At 38.2% G+C, this 15,933-nt stretch overlaps 1 protein-coding gene across 3 annotated transcripts in view; it reads right to left on the bottom strand.

The window, feature by feature from the left end:
* Positions 1–3,388: 3,388 nt before the first annotated feature.
* Knl1 (kinetochore scaffold 1) overlaps positions 3,389–15,933 on the bottom strand; it is a 55,241-nt gene continuing 42,696 nt past the window's right edge. For 2 of the 3 annotated variants that reach the window (XM_074065682.1, XM_074065683.1), the window contains exons 18-26: positions 13,319–13,396; positions 13,135–13,174; positions 11,960–12,061; positions 10,944–11,044; positions 9,282–9,350; positions 8,146–8,255; positions 7,837–7,955; positions 6,780–6,902; positions 3,389–5,230 (exon numbers count right to left, since the gene is read on the bottom strand). In XM_074065682.1, the coding sequence (XP_073921783.1) occupies positions 5,116–5,230; positions 6,780–6,902; positions 7,837–7,955; positions 8,146–8,255; positions 9,282–9,350; positions 10,944–11,044; positions 11,960–12,061; positions 13,135–13,174; positions 13,319–13,396 (857 nt within the window). In that variant the 3' untranslated portion in view covers positions 3,389–5,115. The remainder of the gene's footprint in view (positions 5,231–6,779; positions 6,903–7,836; positions 7,956–8,145; positions 8,256–9,281; positions 9,351–10,943; positions 11,045–11,959; positions 12,062–13,134; positions 13,175–13,318; positions 13,397–15,933) is intronic. The other variant, XM_074065684.1, reaches the window with a different exon arrangement.

Below are 15,933 nucleotides of genomic sequence, written 5' to 3'. Positions count from 1 at the left end.
CTGAGTTTGACACAGAAACGGATTTTACACAATCTGCTTATTCAGTGTGAAATCTGTATATTTAGCCATGTACAATTATATATTATTCTCTCACAACGTTGATTTCTGCAATAATACTGTTATAATATTGTCCTGATGTGAATGCTAATTGTGTTTACAATAAAGTACGTGGATAATTGAATTTGTTAATTTTATTAATTTTTTTATTAGTAACATTTCTGGTTTGGAAATGAAGGTAGTTTGCATACCTGAAGACAGAAGTTCCTAACTCTGGATTTTGGGTTGTCAGTGGCTCACTACTGTAATCCTAGCTACTCAGGAGGCAGAGATCAGGATGATAGTGGTTCGAAGTCAGCCCAGGACAAATAGTTCAAGAGACTCTCTATTGAAAACACCCATCTATTGAAAACACCCATCACAAAAAAATGGCTGGTGGAGTGGGTCAAGGTATAGGCCCTGAGTTCAAACCCCAGTACCACAAAAAAAAAGATAATTTCCTAACTCATTAATTTTTGCCCTCAATATCCCTGGTGAACTCTTTTAATAGGGGTGGAATATGTATTTGAGTCATTTGGGATTTGTTCTCCTTTCAGTCTAAACACCTTCATTTTCAGCTGTGAGTGGAACTACCTCTCAGCCATGGGTCCCACTAGACTCAGTCTGATATTATCCTTTCACAAACATTGGAACTGCAGATAAGGAAATTTTGGAAATAGATGTTATCAATATTTTGGGGGCCAACTTGTTGCCCCACAGGTATCCTTGGGTTTTTCTTTTCTGGGGCAGGGGACTGACCCAGGGCCTCACGCATGTTAGGCATATTCTATCCTTGACCTACCCCTAAGACTTCCCAAACCTTTTTTTTGGGCACAAGGGATTCTCCAACCCAGTCAGTGGAGTGGCTGATACTACTGTATGACCATGGCACCCAACTGGTCTGGCATCTAAGTCAAGTGGAGCTATTTTGAAATTATGGGGTTTTTTTGGTGGTACTGAAGTTTGAGTTCAGCTTGAGCCACTGCCCCCCACACCCCCAGCCCTTTTGTGCTTTAGTTACTTTTCAGTCTAGAGTTTTTGTCCAGGGCCAGGTTCAGACTGTGATCCTCCTACCTGGGACTCCTGCATTGCTAGGATTACAGGTGTGAGCCACCATACCCAACTTCTGTTTTTTATTTTTTTTAATGGTATTGGAGTTTGAACCTCAGGCCTTCACATTTGCTACACATGTGCTCTACTACTTGAGCCACTCTGCCAGCTTCTTTATGTTTGATATTTTTGAGATAGGGTCTCTCAAACTATTTTGCCTTGCCTAGGGTTGAACCATGCGTGGCCTGAGTTCCTGAATAGTTTTTTCTTTTTTTTTTTGTGGTACTGGAGTTTGATCTCAGGGCCTATACTTTGAGCCACTTCACCATCCCTTTTTTGTGAAGGGTTTTTTTGAGATAGAGTCTCGAGAACTGTTTTGCCCAGGTTGGCTTTGAACCTTAATCCTCCTGATCTCTGCCTCCTGAGTAGCTAGGATTACAGACGTGAGCCACTGGTGCTGGCTTCCATAGGATTTTCTATATATGAGATCGTATTATTTGCAATGCTTTACTTCTTTTTTTTTAATTTTTATTGTTTTATTATTCACATGTGCATACAATGCTTGGGTCATTTCTCCCCCCTGCCCCCACCCCTACTTCTTCCTTTCTTGTAAAGATAGATGCCTTTTATTTCTTTGCCTATTTGCCCTAATCATGGATAAACAAATGTGGGATTTCTACAGAGTGAAATGTTATTTGGCCATAAGAAATAATGAACAGATCCAGAGTCTATCCCAGTGGAGAGCATTTGCCTAGCATGCATGAGACCCTGGTTCAATCCCCAGTCCTGCCAAAATGCGGTGGGGGTAGGAAAGACTCACCTTTACATACCCTAACATAAATGAGAATTGAAAATACTATGCTAAATAAGCCAGTTACAACAGATTACAAAAAATTTATATTATTACACTTCTATGAAATGTTCAGAAAAGGTGTCTACAGAGACAGAAACAGATTATTTTACAGGGAGAGTGGGAAGCAAAGTAAAGGGAGAGGCAATACCTTTTTAGTTGTAGCACATTACACAGAATATTGCCATCTTAACCCCTTTCTTATGGGGACGACTGGAGTTTGAACTCAGGCTTCATGCTTGCAAAGCAGGTGCTCTACTGCTTGAGCCACACCTGCAGTCCATTGTGCTCTGGTTATTTAGGGGGGAGGTCTCTCAAACTATTTTGTCCAGGCTTACCTCAAACCTTGATCCTCCCAATTTCAGCCTCCCAAGTAGCTAGGATTACAGGTGTGAGCCCCCAGCGCCTGGCATCTCCACCAGTGTTTTATGCATACAGCCGTGGTATTAAGTACATACATGTTTCATAGCTTTAGCTCTCACATTTAGGTCTTTGATTCATTTTCAGCTAATTTTTGTATGTGGTGTAAGGTAAGGGTTCAACTTTGTTCTGTTTTTGTTTTTTTCGGGGCTGGGGATTGACCCTAGGTCCTCACATTCGAGAGCAGCACTGTACCATCATTATATCCCGGCCCACAACTTAATTCTCTTGCCTGTGGATATCTAGTTTTCCCAGCACCCATTTCTTGAAAAGCATTTGAGGTGATAAAAAATCTAAAATTAATTATGGTGACAGTCGTATGTATCTGAATATACCAGAGCCCAATTAATTATGTACTTTAAATGGGGAATTTTATGATATATGCATTTTGTTTCAAAAAAGGTGATTAAAAAAGAAAAGTGTGTGGAAAAATCCTACAGATTTCTGGTCCCTATAGCTTAAGTGGGTTTTGTTGTTGTTGTTGTCTCTCAGTGCTAGGGACAGAACCCAGGTCCTTGCATGTGTTAGCTAGGCAAGTGCTCTACCAGAGTTACATCTCCTGTCCCAACACCTACTTTTTCATTCTATAAGGTTTGGGGTAAGGCTGATGCTGCTAATCTGGGACCTATATTTAAGAACCACTGCATTTAGCTCACAGATATGATAGTTGTCTGAGGAACCTCAAAAATATTTTAAAAACTTTTATTATCATACTATTGTTATATTGGGTTGTTTTGTTTTGTGTGCGTGCACTAAAAATTCAACCCAGGGCTTTACACCTTTTAAGCACGTGTTCTACACAGAGGTACACTCCCAGCCCCCACACAGTTTTCATTTACTGCCCTTCAGAGACATAGGGATAGCTGGGATTTGTACCTGGTTCTTACGTTCAGGTTCTGACATTTTAGTCTTATCTCAGGTTTCAATTAGGTGAGTGCTCCTAGAGGGAGGTTTCTTTGGTATAACTTCTCAAAAGGTCTGCTGAATACATGGTAAAATACTCTCAATAAAGAGACACTATTTACAAAAGAGTTTAAGTAATAAACTTTAGTAATACAAAAAAAATCTTTCCAATTGAAAAAAGAAAAATTTACACAAACTTTTATGAAGATAACCAACACTTTGAACAAGGAAAACGCAAATTCCTACATAAACATTATAATTACATACTCCACACCCAAGAAAGCAGAAACCATCTCAATTCAAGCCAAATCATTCTTGGAGCAGGTTGTTCTAGTTACTAAATTGCATAAAACAAGACCTCTAAACCTTAGACATGTAGGAAAAAAAATAACTCCAGTAAGAAACTAACTTAAGTTTCATGGGAAACAGACCATACTGATGACTAGCCAAATGAATCTTGTGCTGACTTTTGAAGCAAAAAAGGATATGTAATCTTTTGATGCACAGCTGAGAAGTAAAAACCAAAAGAGGGAAGATAGCATTCATGGGACCAATAGAAGTTTAAACTGATCCTGAAGTAAAGAGCAAAAATTTCAGACAAATTAGTTTAAAAATGCAAATATATTTTAGTTTAGAATTAAATATGAAAGAAACAAAAATTATCATGATTAGGGTTTCACTAAAATTTGGGTAAAAGTTCTCTCAGATTTTTGTCTATGTTATACATAATACTGCTCATTTAATGATCAATGGATATACTTCTTTTTGTGTATGAGGAAGGTATGGCTTCAGGACCCAAAGGTACATTAAGTTTTTTATTATTTCCAAAAACTAGTGTTTTGAGTGTGATGTTGTTTGAAATGTCATTATTTAATAAAAGAAAATTGATAGTCTTGCTGTAAAGCATCCTTTCAAAGGATGGTAACTGCCTAGGCAGAACACCACTAACTCCTTACTACATCACAAATGCAACAACACTGACATATTTACATATATGTACTGGACAAAAATGAATTAACTTTCCTATAAAAATTGTACTAAGGAATTATTAAGAAAACATTAACAGACACTACAGAACAAAAGGCAAGGCTCTCAAGAAAAGATAGCAACTATTCCAGTAGCCTAGTGCTATTGCTTTCTCTCAATAGCATTTCTGAATGGAGGAAAGGGAAAATGAGTAGTTTGTAAGCAGACATGTTCTTTTATTTTTGAGAAGGCATCTCACAATGTTGCTGATGCTGGTTTTGGACTCAGGAGCTCAAGTCATCCTCCCTCTTCAGCCTCCTGAGCAGCTGGAACTATGGGTGTACTACCACTCGAGGCAGCTGACAGACATGTTTCTATTTTAGAGATATCTGCTAAGCAGAAGCCAGGGTACTAAAAATCACAGCTCTAAATATGGGGAAACAGCTAATCTTCAAAGAGAGCACTTTAGTTAGGAGAAATTTTCCCTAAGTGTTCTCAAATATGGGTACAAAGATAAAAAAGCTGATAACAGACAATTGAGGCTTTTAATTCCTGACCACAGATTTTAAATATTGCCATACAAACTAATTATAACATTACCAGGAGAAATTTTACTAGACTTCTATGATGCAAAAGGTTAAAGAGCAATGGAAGCCATGACATAATAAAATCATTAAGTTTTTTTGTTCTTGTTAATGTTTTGTTTTGGTTTTTGGACACATGATCTCACTATGTAGTCCAGGCTGGCTTGGAATTCACTATTGTAGCCCAGGCTGACCTTGAACTCATGATCCTCCTGTCTCAGCTTCCCAAGTGCTGTAATTATAGGTATGTGCATTATGTCCAGCTAAGTACATGTGTCCTGGATGTTACAGCTATGGTCTGTGGGTCTAGCAGTAGAAATGGCAGTCCCGAAGTAAAACTTGATAAATTTGCTTGACTACATTCTTCAGGTAATTGTCCTCTAATGGCACTTTAGATATAATGGTAGCAATCTCATCATGGCTGTAAAGAACAAAAGGTTAATTAATTTTTCTGAAAACTCAGACTTATTTCCAATTCAGTGCTATTCATGGTCTTGGATACCATCTCTGTTTCCTAGGAAATACAAATGAGCATTTCTAGATATAAGCAGCTTTGGCTAGATAAGGTGGCTCACACCTATAATCCCAGCTACTTGGGAGGTAGAGATTGGGAGAATCAAAGTTTGAGGCCAGTCCAGGCAAAAAGTTAGCAAGACCACATCTCAACCAATAGCTGGGTGTGGTGGTACATGTCATCCCAGTTATTGGGAAGCATAAATAGAAGGATCAGTCTAAGATGACCCCAAGCAAAAAACAAAACAAAACCAAAAAAATGGGACCCTATCTGAAAAATAACTAAAGCAAAAAGGGCTGGAGACATGGTTCAAGTTTTAGAGCACATGTTCTAGCAAGCATGAGGCCCTGAGGTCAAACCCCAGTACTGAGAGAAAAAAAAGAAAAAGAAAAAAAGCAGACTCTGCTTGAAATGGGATTCCAACACAAGGCCTAAGAACCACTTCTGTATATAATTGTGAAGTATCTTGACCTAGTTGCTTTCTTTAACTATAAAATTCTAAACTGTTGTTGACAGCTCATGGATTTAAAGTGGGCACATTCTAAACTCTGTATCTTCCAGTGTGTCATCAGTGTGTCTAAAAAGTCACAGTAACAAATTAAAGCTTAGTAAGGATGAGACCCTTATAGGTCTGGTTGCACATACTAATTGAGATTAATATTATAAGTGTGCAACTTCTAAAGCGATATTCTGCTTTAAGAATACAAAAACTGTTTACGTATGATCTGGGCTAAGCTTATGTAGAATTTTTTAATCTCTTGAATCCATTTTAGGTAGGAAGATTCAAAAGGTAAACAAGTATAAGAGAACAGACGGATGGTCTCTGACATCCATTGGAGATAGAAGTAAAGGCCACTGATTTCTTTTGTTTGTGTTTTGACATATCTTACAATGTATCCTAGGCTTGCCTCAAACTCACTATGTAGGCCAGGCTGGTTTCAAACTTGCAATCCCTCTGCCTCAGCCTCTCGAGAACTGGGATTACAGCTGTGATAACCATGCCTGGCCCAAAGTCACTGACTAAATTTTTTTATTGTATTTATTTACTTAATTTGGCAGAACTAACATTTGAACTCAGGGCCTCACGCTTGCTAAGCAGGTACTTTTACACTTGAGCCAGCCCTTTTTTTGTGATGGGTTTTTTTCAAGATAGGGTCTCAAGAAGTATTTGTTCGTGACTGGCTTCGAACCACAATCCTCCTGATCTCTGCCTCCTACTGAGTAGCTATGATTACAGGCGTGAACCACTTATACCTGTCAGTCACTAACTTTAAAAGGAACAAATTCTGCAAAACAGGTCACTGACTTTACAAGAACAAATTCTGCAAAATCAATCAGAAAAACAAAACATGTAGCTCTCATTGCCCATTTGCTGACCACTTCAAGGGATCTTTTTGATGAAATAATGAAGGTTAGAAAAGAGCTCAGAGTCTTATTCTGCTGACTGTTTACTTACCCAGTGTTCCCAAGGTGATTTTGAATGGTGAAGGGTATTGGTACCAATGGATAATGGGCTGAGAGAGACAAAGTTATCTCAAACTTAGCAAATGCTGCAGAGCTGGAGAATAAAAGCCTCAACCTGTAAGACAAGATTCACAATTACAGACTAAAACATGAACACATTTTCTGTTTACACTGGCATGTGAGACTTAAGAATACATGATTTCTTCTTCTTATCAAATGGGACAGAAGATGGGTATATTTGGTTGTTTTTTTCATTGTTAGTCATGAAACATATATACATATGTGTGTGTGTGTCTGTGTATATATATATATGTGTGTGTGTATATATATATATATTTTTTTTTTGTTGTTGGCTGTATTGGGTTTTGAACTCAAGGCCTACACTTTTGCTAGGCAGGCACTCTATCACTTGATCCACTCCATTAGCCTTTTTTTGCATCAGGTATTTTTGAGATAGAGTCTCTCCACTATTTGACCCGGCTGACTTCACTATAATCTTCCTAATCTCTGCCTCCTGAGCAGCTAGGATTACCAGCGTGAACCACTGGCGCCTGTCTAGTCATGAAACATGTGAGTTGAGATATATTCCTGTGTGCTGAATATGTTTTGATATGTACAAGTGCTAACCCCTAATACCTCAAAATGTGATCTTATTTAGGAATCAGGTCATTGCAAATTTAACTAGTTGAGGTTTGGGTTGGGGGTGTAGCTCAGGGATAGAGCACTTCCCTTGCTTAGTTTGCATGAGACCTTGGGTTCCATCTCTGGCACACATAAAAAAGATGAGGTTCTGTTGGTTGGAGTAGAGTGGAGCCTAATTTGGTATGACTGGGTCCTTGTAAAGGGGGAAATTTGGCCAGGTGCTGGTGGCTCACGCCTGTAACCTTAGCTACTCAGGAAGCAGAGATCAGGAGGACTGCAGTTTGAAGCCAGCTAGGGCAAATGGTTTATGAAATCCTATCTTCAAAAAACCCATCACAAAAAAGGTCTGGTACAGTGGCTCAAGGTGTAGGCCCTGAGCTCCAGCTCCAGGTAATTAATGGACTTACTCAGTATTCTTTACATCTATGTCCATTAGGTTATAATTTGGTCCCCATCTCTTTAAAAATTCAATCTCCTCTCCAAGGAGTCTGCAATGGTTCACAACCAGTGAAAGTTCTTGAAGCATCTAGAAAAAATAGACAAAAACATCAATGAAATTATAAACTATTTCATTATTTAATGACTCTATTATAACCCCCAAAATGTTAAACAATTGAGTAAACTTAGTATTTCAGTGTACCACTATATAAGGAGAAGCTCAGTAGTGCTTTATAGGACAGACTGTAAATTTTCCTTTAAAATACCATCAGACTTACCTGGGGTACTTGATGCTGTGACGTACATTGCTCCTTCCAGGATTCTTGATCCTCAATGTACTGAAAAATAAGCTTATGAACTAAAAGGGAGGAAGGAGGAGCTCTATCCTCTGGAGATGGAAAAAAAATAATCAAAAACAGGATATTATTTACATTTTATATAAGGCTAAGAAAACAATATTACATAAGCTGGAACTATCCTCAAACTACTACGTACATAAGTATCGTCTTGACTTTTACTTTAAACATGATTATAATATAGATGGTGAGTATAAGACACTCCTACAAAACCTCAAGTCTAAACATACAGAACAGTATTTGGTTTAAATGTAACATGTATCAGAGTTCAAATCCTGGCTTTTTTCTTGTGTGTGTGTGTGTGTGTGTGTGTGTGTGACTAGGGTTTGAATTCAGGCTTCACACTTGCAAGGCAGTCATTCTGCTGCTTAAGCCACACGTCCAGTCCATTTCGCTCTGGTTATTTTCAAGATAGGGGGTGGGTCTCTTGAACTATTTGCTGGCCTCAAACTGCAATCTTCCTGGTCTTACCTCCCAAGTAGCAAGGATTACAGGTGTGAGCCATGAGTGCCTGGCTAAATTCTTGCTTTCATTACCACCTAAGTAGTAAACACTTAATTTTTCTGATCTGTATTTTCCTAACTTGTAAACAGAAGTAATACCTACCTCATAGGAACTGATCCAAATAATACACATGCCTCATATAGACTAAGAAATCATAATGGTAATTTTCAAACTATGCAGCCAGCTATTGTTAATCACTGCTCAAGATCTGGTAATAAGCCGGGTGCCGGTGGCTCACACCTAGAATCCTAGGTACTTAGGAGGCAGAGATCAGGAGGATCACAGTTTGAAGCCAGCACAAGGAAATACTTAGTGAGACCCTACCTCGAAAAAAACCCATCACTAAAAGGGCTGGTGGAATGGCTCAAGGTGTACCCCTGAGTTTAAGACCCAGTACAAAAAAAAAATCTGGTAATAATAAAAATAGTTTTATATCTAAAAACCCATTTTTAAGGACAAATTTTTTCATTTATTCTGTGAAAGAGTTACCAAGAAGTAATTTATACTTGTAAATCATCAACAGATTTTTAGAGGATTAAGTATTTTGAACTTACCATCTAACAGAGACTGAAAATTAAGCTCAACAATCTTCCTCGAAGCCTTGTTCAGGAAAGGGAGACCAACTAAGAAGAATCAAAGAATAGTATTTCTTTTTACTATTTCTTGGTATGTTAGAACTCTGCTCTTCAGGGTAGCAGGGTTTTTTCATAGCAGTTAAAGGTCTACCTTTGAATTGTATCATTCTCTGTATATGGTAAAGGCACCCCTGACACTGCTCAATTACATTCATTCGGTAGGACCTTTGTAAGGTTTTTTGGCAGTACTGGGATTTGAATTCAGGGCCCCACACTTATTAGACAGGTGCTCTACCACTTAAGCCATTCCACCAGCCCTATTTGGTAGGACTTTCAGAGAAATTCAAAGTGTACAATACAGACTGCTGTATTCGTTAATATCTCCTTTAATTTTTGTGCAAAAAAAATTTTTTTCTTAGGAATCATGTAAATAAAATGGCTACCACCTCTCTACACCTATTATCCCTGAACAAGTACAGTAAAATGATTAATGCTTTTAGCATTGCTGCAGTGAATTTTAGGTAATCATTATATATGCTCACTGTAGATTCTAGAGTTATCTCCTGTCTCCCAAATTTGCATTCTTATTAATTAATTATTTTTTTTTTTTGTGGTACTGGGATTTGAGCTCAGGTGCTCTACTATTTGAACCACTCCACCAATTCACAAATTTGGATATTCTCTTTGTTGCATTCTTTGCTAAATATTTTTTAGGTGGTAGGTACTATGGGTACCATAATGAGAAACACAGACATGATCAACCCATGTCTTGAAAAGGGTTTACATCTTGAGAGGACACACAGATAACTACACCAATAAACAAGTGGAACTACAAACTGGGATGCGTGATACTAAGGAAAAGTGCAGGGAACAATGAGAGCACATAACAGAAGGGCATATGCCAGAGAGAGTAGGTAAAAAGAGAGCCATGGAAAACTTTCTTGAGAAGTGACAATTGAACTTAAGGATCATCAGTAGGAATTTATTTGTGAAGACTGGGGAAAGCTGCCAGGCATAAGGAACATCAGTATTAAAATCCTGAGGAGCTGGGCACACATCTAAAATTCCACTGTTCAGGAGATTCAGGCAGGAAGATGTGACTTCAAAGCCAGCCTGGGCTACAGAGTGAGATATTATTTAAAAAAAAAAAAAAGAAAGGGAAGGAAGGAAGGAGGGAAGGAGGGAGGGGAAAAAGGAAGGTAGGAAGGAAGGACACAGGGAGGGAGGGAGGGAGGAAGGAAGGAAAGAAGGAAAGAAGTCAGTCAGTCTTGAGGTAGAATGGAATGACTGAACATGAAAGACCATGATCACTTAAGGAAATGAAAGAAGTCTGTCCGGTCAATGTGCAGAGAATATATAGGAAGGTGGTATAAGATGAGGCAGGAAAAAGAGGGAGAAATCAAATTTATGTAAAGTTTTACTGGCTACATAAAATATTTTGATCATTAGCCTGACAGAACATACATGATTCCAATTAACAGTTACTATAGCTACAGGGTAGAGAATGAATTGGAGAGGAAAAGGAGAAGATCCAGAAAGCCCAATTGGAATGTTACTACAGTCTTCTGGGTTAGAGGTGACTATTGACAGAAGAGATAGATAAAAGTGGATGAATATTAAGAATATAGGGCAAGCACTCACCTACTGGCTCTCCAAAGGTGATGGTAAGTTCTATTGTGTCATAAACAAAGGTGAATACAGCTTGATCATCACTCCATTCAGTGACATCCCACTCAGACAAACTAGAGAGAGAGAAGCAAAAATGCAATCTTCTCCCCCACCGTGCTGAGCTATATCCCAGCCCAGAATTCTTTTGAGAATGTCTGATAACACCCAAACAGTACAAATGGTAGCTACATATTAGAGAAAAAAAGTGTATGCAAAAGTGGTAATTTTTGTTGTTATTATTTTGTTCTTTTGGCAGTACTGGGGTTTGAACTTCACTCTACTACTTGATCTGTGCCTCCAGCCCTGCTTTTAAAAGAATTTTTTTTTAAAGACAGTAGCTTGCTATATATCCTATCTGGTCTTAAACTCACAATTGTCCTACTTTATACCTTAGCCTTCCAAGTGTTGGAATTACAGGTCTGAGTCATCAGACCTGGCTTAAAAGTGTTAAATATTTTAACATCTTTCCATAGCTAGCTCTCCCATCCTGTATATTTATTTTCACCTCAGTTTTGAATACATGGACACTTTTTGAGGCCACCTGCCTGTAGTCCCATCTTCTTGGGAGGGTGAGGAGGGAGGGTTGCTTGAGCCCAGGAATTCAAGGCTAGCATGGGCAACACAGTGAGACCCTGTCTCAAAAGCAAAACAAAGCCAGGCACTAATGGCTCACACCTACAATCCTAGCTACTTGGGAGGCTGAACTCAGGAAGATCACGGTTCCAGGACAACCCAGGCAAAAAGTCTGAAAGACCCAATCTCAAAAATACCCAACACAAAACAAGTGATGGAGTGCCTGCTTCACATGAGGGAAACCCTGAGTTCAAGCCCCAATACTACCAAAAAGAAAAAAACCCAAAAAACAAAAAACCTAAAGTACCCCAAAAGCCTCTAGAAACACTTAAAAACATATCAACTACTATAGTAGGTTAAAACAACCACTACAGTATAGGCTAAAATAGAAACTAATGACACTTGCTTTTCCTTACCTCAACTGATCCAGCAGCTTTTCAGTTCTATTTATTTGATTTTGTGCAGAGTCTAGATGAGCAAGGGTCTGCTTTTTCTGAACCTCCAGTTCTAATAGCTTTCTGAAAATAAAATTAGGTATTCACACAAAGATATTTATTAGAGAATTCAGACTATTAAGAAAATGGTTTATGATAAGAAGTCACATGCTAGATGGCTCCCAGTGAGGTAATGTTTTGTTTTTTTTATAAGCATTAATTAATATAAAAGTAGGTCTACTTAGAAGAGTATAAAACATTGTCTCTCAAATTAGGATCCATGAAGATATCTTTTGGGGTTCCATGCATTTTAAAATAATTATTGAAAACTACATTATTATTATTATTATTATTATTTGCAGTATTGGGGCTTGAACTGAGGGCCTGTATCTTGAGCCACTCCACCAGTCCTTTTTGTGGAGGGTTTTTTTGAGACAGGGTCTCACAAACCATTTGCCTGGGCTGGCTTTGAACTGAGATCCTCCCAAGTAGCTAGGATACAGGCATGAGCCACTGGTGCTCAGCTTACTTTTTTATTTTTTATGATACAAAATAAACACAATGTAGATCATAAGGATGCCCACAATAAAACTACACACGGATTAACTTTGTTGCTTGCATTTGATTTTGTTTGTTAGAGTTAAATGAAATTTATGGTTTGTGTCTAGAAATTTTGCTTGCATCAATTTAATTTCAGCTGAACATTCCTATCAAATTAATAATTGTTAAGTGGAATTTTATTGATTTTGTCATAATTTTGACAATTTCAAGTGTAAGAAATCCTGCTTTGGATTAATGGCCTATAAAACAGTAACTGCTTCAAAAATGACATTGGCTGAAATGTCCTCTAGGGTATAATTCAAAGTAGAGCAGAAGCCCTGAGTCAGCTTTAAACGTACATTCCTAAATCTTGAAAGTCTTCAGGGGTAGGAAGTCATTAACCTTGTAGAATTCAGTATATCTTCCTCCCTCCCTCCTTTTCTCCCTCCCTTCTTCCTCCTTCCTTCCTCCCTTCCTTTCCTATCTCTCTTTTTTTTTTTTTTTTTGCACCACTAGGTTTTGAACCCAGGGCCCTGTGCTGGCTAGGCAGGCACTCTACCACTTGAGCCTTGCCATCACTTAGCACTGTATTTTCTAACATAGGATTGAAGGCTGACCTTTGAAGCTGCTCCTCTTCAGCTTTCAGCTGTTCCAGTTCTATGAAAAGAAAGCATAAAAAGAACACTATTAAAATGTTGCCATACATATCATCTGTTTTATTGAAATTTCTCACTTACTCTCACCTAATTTGTCAACAAACTCAGAACGAAGGGTTTCCCCCACCATTACTCTTTCAGTTACCTTTCTCTGCAGCTCTCATTTCAGAACCCTGTTCTTCCATAGGATTATCTTTCTCTTCATCTTCCAAATTCTTAGTTTCTAAAGCAGACATCATGCATTAGAATAATTCAGTCAAAAATAATTTATTAGGGCTGGAAGTGTGGCTCAAGTGTAGGATGCCTGCCTAGCAAGCACGAGGTCGGGTTTAAACCCCAATAATAGCTATATAAAAAATAAATAAATATCACAGATGAAAAGGATAAACGGTCCCAAAATGAAGTGTTCGAACTACTTCACAAACACCCACCATTCTCTGCCAATAAAGCAGAGAATATAGCACTGCCAATAAAGCTCTAAATTATAATGTCATATAATGATTTCTGGCAACCCATATGGGCTAAGCAGAAACAAACACATAAAAAAACAAGTGAGTACAACTTAAAATCTTTGTTTTTGAAACCTGGGAGTCATCCTTAAAGTTCTTTTTCCCCACATTTAAACCAAGTTTACATTTTACCTCAAAAATACCTTTTTCTTAGCTGGGTACTGGTAGCTCATGCCTGTAATCCTAGCTACTCAGAAGGCAGAGAACGGAGGCTCGCAGCTGAAGCCAGCCAGGGCAAATAGTTTGCAAGACCCTATCTCAAAAAACCCTTTCCAAAATAGGGCTGGTGGAGTGGCTCAAGTGATAGAGTGTCTGCCTAGCAAGTGTGAGGCCCTGAGTTCAAACCCCAGTATATATTTTGTTCACACTCACCAGCATTCCTTTATGTAAAGTAATGCTTATTCTTGACCATACCAGCCAATAACTACCAATAATGACTTAACTGGTTGCATTTATTCTTCGTTTTTTTTTTTTTTTTTTGAGGAATGGTTTTGCTATGTAGGTCAGGCTGGCCTGGAGCTCAATATCCTCCTGCTTCATCCTCCTGGGTGCTAGAATTATAGGCCTGGGTCACCAGGTCTGGCTTGCATTTGTTCTTGATCTACTCAAACCCAATCTTTATACCTGTAATAACATTCTTCCAGTGGCTGTTCTTGGAAAACTCTAGATCTCCTTAAGAGGCCTCTTAGACTTGGTCACTAGTAACATCTCCAGTTTTATTTCAGATCATGCTCCCTTTTGTTCTCTATTGTAGACATGTTGGCCTATTTTCAAACCCCTGCAGTTAGTACATCTCTTTCACATAACAGTTTCTATGTGCGTTATTCATAGTGAATAATCTGCTCTCCTTTCCCTTTGTACTTTGTTAAGTCCTATTCCTCTTTCAGATCCTAACTCAAATGTCATTTCTTTAGAATGAAGGCTATATTGACTTCCTAACTTGGTTATATTACTCTTGTAGAACCTCACAACACATTGTAATCTCTTCCACAGAAGTTGCCATTACTTGTTTTTCTAAAATTAATTAATTAAATTTTTGAGCAGTACTGGGGTTTGAACTCATGGCCTTGAGCTTGTTAGGCAGCTGCTCTGCCATTTGAGCCACTCGGTCAACCCAAATTACTTGTTTAAACAAGCTTATAATCTCTGTTGGACTCCATAAAGGCACAAATAATGCTTGTTTTTGGTTCCCAGTATGTTCTTAGTCCTGAGTACTGTACATGGCACATAAAAGGTAACAAGGAAATTTGCACAGTTAATAATGAAGGACCAAGAAACAGGAAGCCATTCAGTGCTACCTAAGGAGGGAAATATGGGTGGGTGCTTTATTTGTGGGGTGGAGTTATGGGGGGAGGATAGAGTTATATCCCCAGCCCAGTTTTTGGTATTTTTGAAGATGAGACAGAGTTGAATATAATCAATGGAAGTGGAAAGGTTAAATATATGAACAAAGGAAAAATTAGTGATGTAAGAGTCCTGAAAAGAAAAGAAGACTAGAAATCAATGTTTAGATGTAAAGATTGGTCTTAGGGAAAAGAAAGGAAGCATGAAAGAATGAACATTGACATATTTTTTAAAAAGTGTGATTTCTTTGGGAGTAGGAAGTATGGAAGTTCAAGCCTGGTGGCTTTTTTTTTTTTTTTTTTTTTTGTGAAGTAGAAAGTAAAGTAATAAACAAAAGGGTGTGGTAGTCTAAGACTATGAAATTCATTTACTCATCAATTCAATGCAGAACACAAAAACCAGGTAGTTTTTTACTTTTCTTGGTGGAAAACAGGTGAATGTATTAGCAGAAAAACGAGGCAGAAGGGCTGGGGTATAGCTTAGTGTTAGAGCACTTGAGCAAGGTTCTACCCCCACACCTACTCCACCCCTGGCCCCCCACTGCTACAACAAAAGCACAAAGCGGCAGAACTGTGTAGTAATGGCAAAGATTTGGTTGGAATTTAAGATGTGTAAGGAAGTAGTAACAAATAATATAAGAAAGAAAGATTTGAATTTGATTAGAAGAGAATGTTAACTGTTAAACTTAGATGTTTAAACATTATTTGAAATAAACAGACATAATGGTTTTTCAGGGGAGAAACATAATGCAAACTGCCTTTCATAATTATTAATCTGGGTTTGGGAGCATAACACCAATGGTTTAGCACCTTGTGCTTAGCAAGCACAAGGCCTTGAGTTCAAAGTTTGAACCCTACTCTGGCAGCAATGTTCAGTTTGTACTGGAAGGAGACTGAATGAAGGTAAG

Source organism: Castor canadensis, chromosome 2, assembly GCF_047511655.1.
Source record: "Castor canadensis chromosome 2, mCasCan1.hap1v2, whole genome shotgun sequence".
NCBI lineage: Eukaryota > Metazoa > Chordata > Mammalia > Rodentia > Castoridae > Castor > Castor canadensis.
Note: the sequence above shows the minus strand (reverse complement) of the source record. Positions and strands in the feature narration are given on the sequence as shown.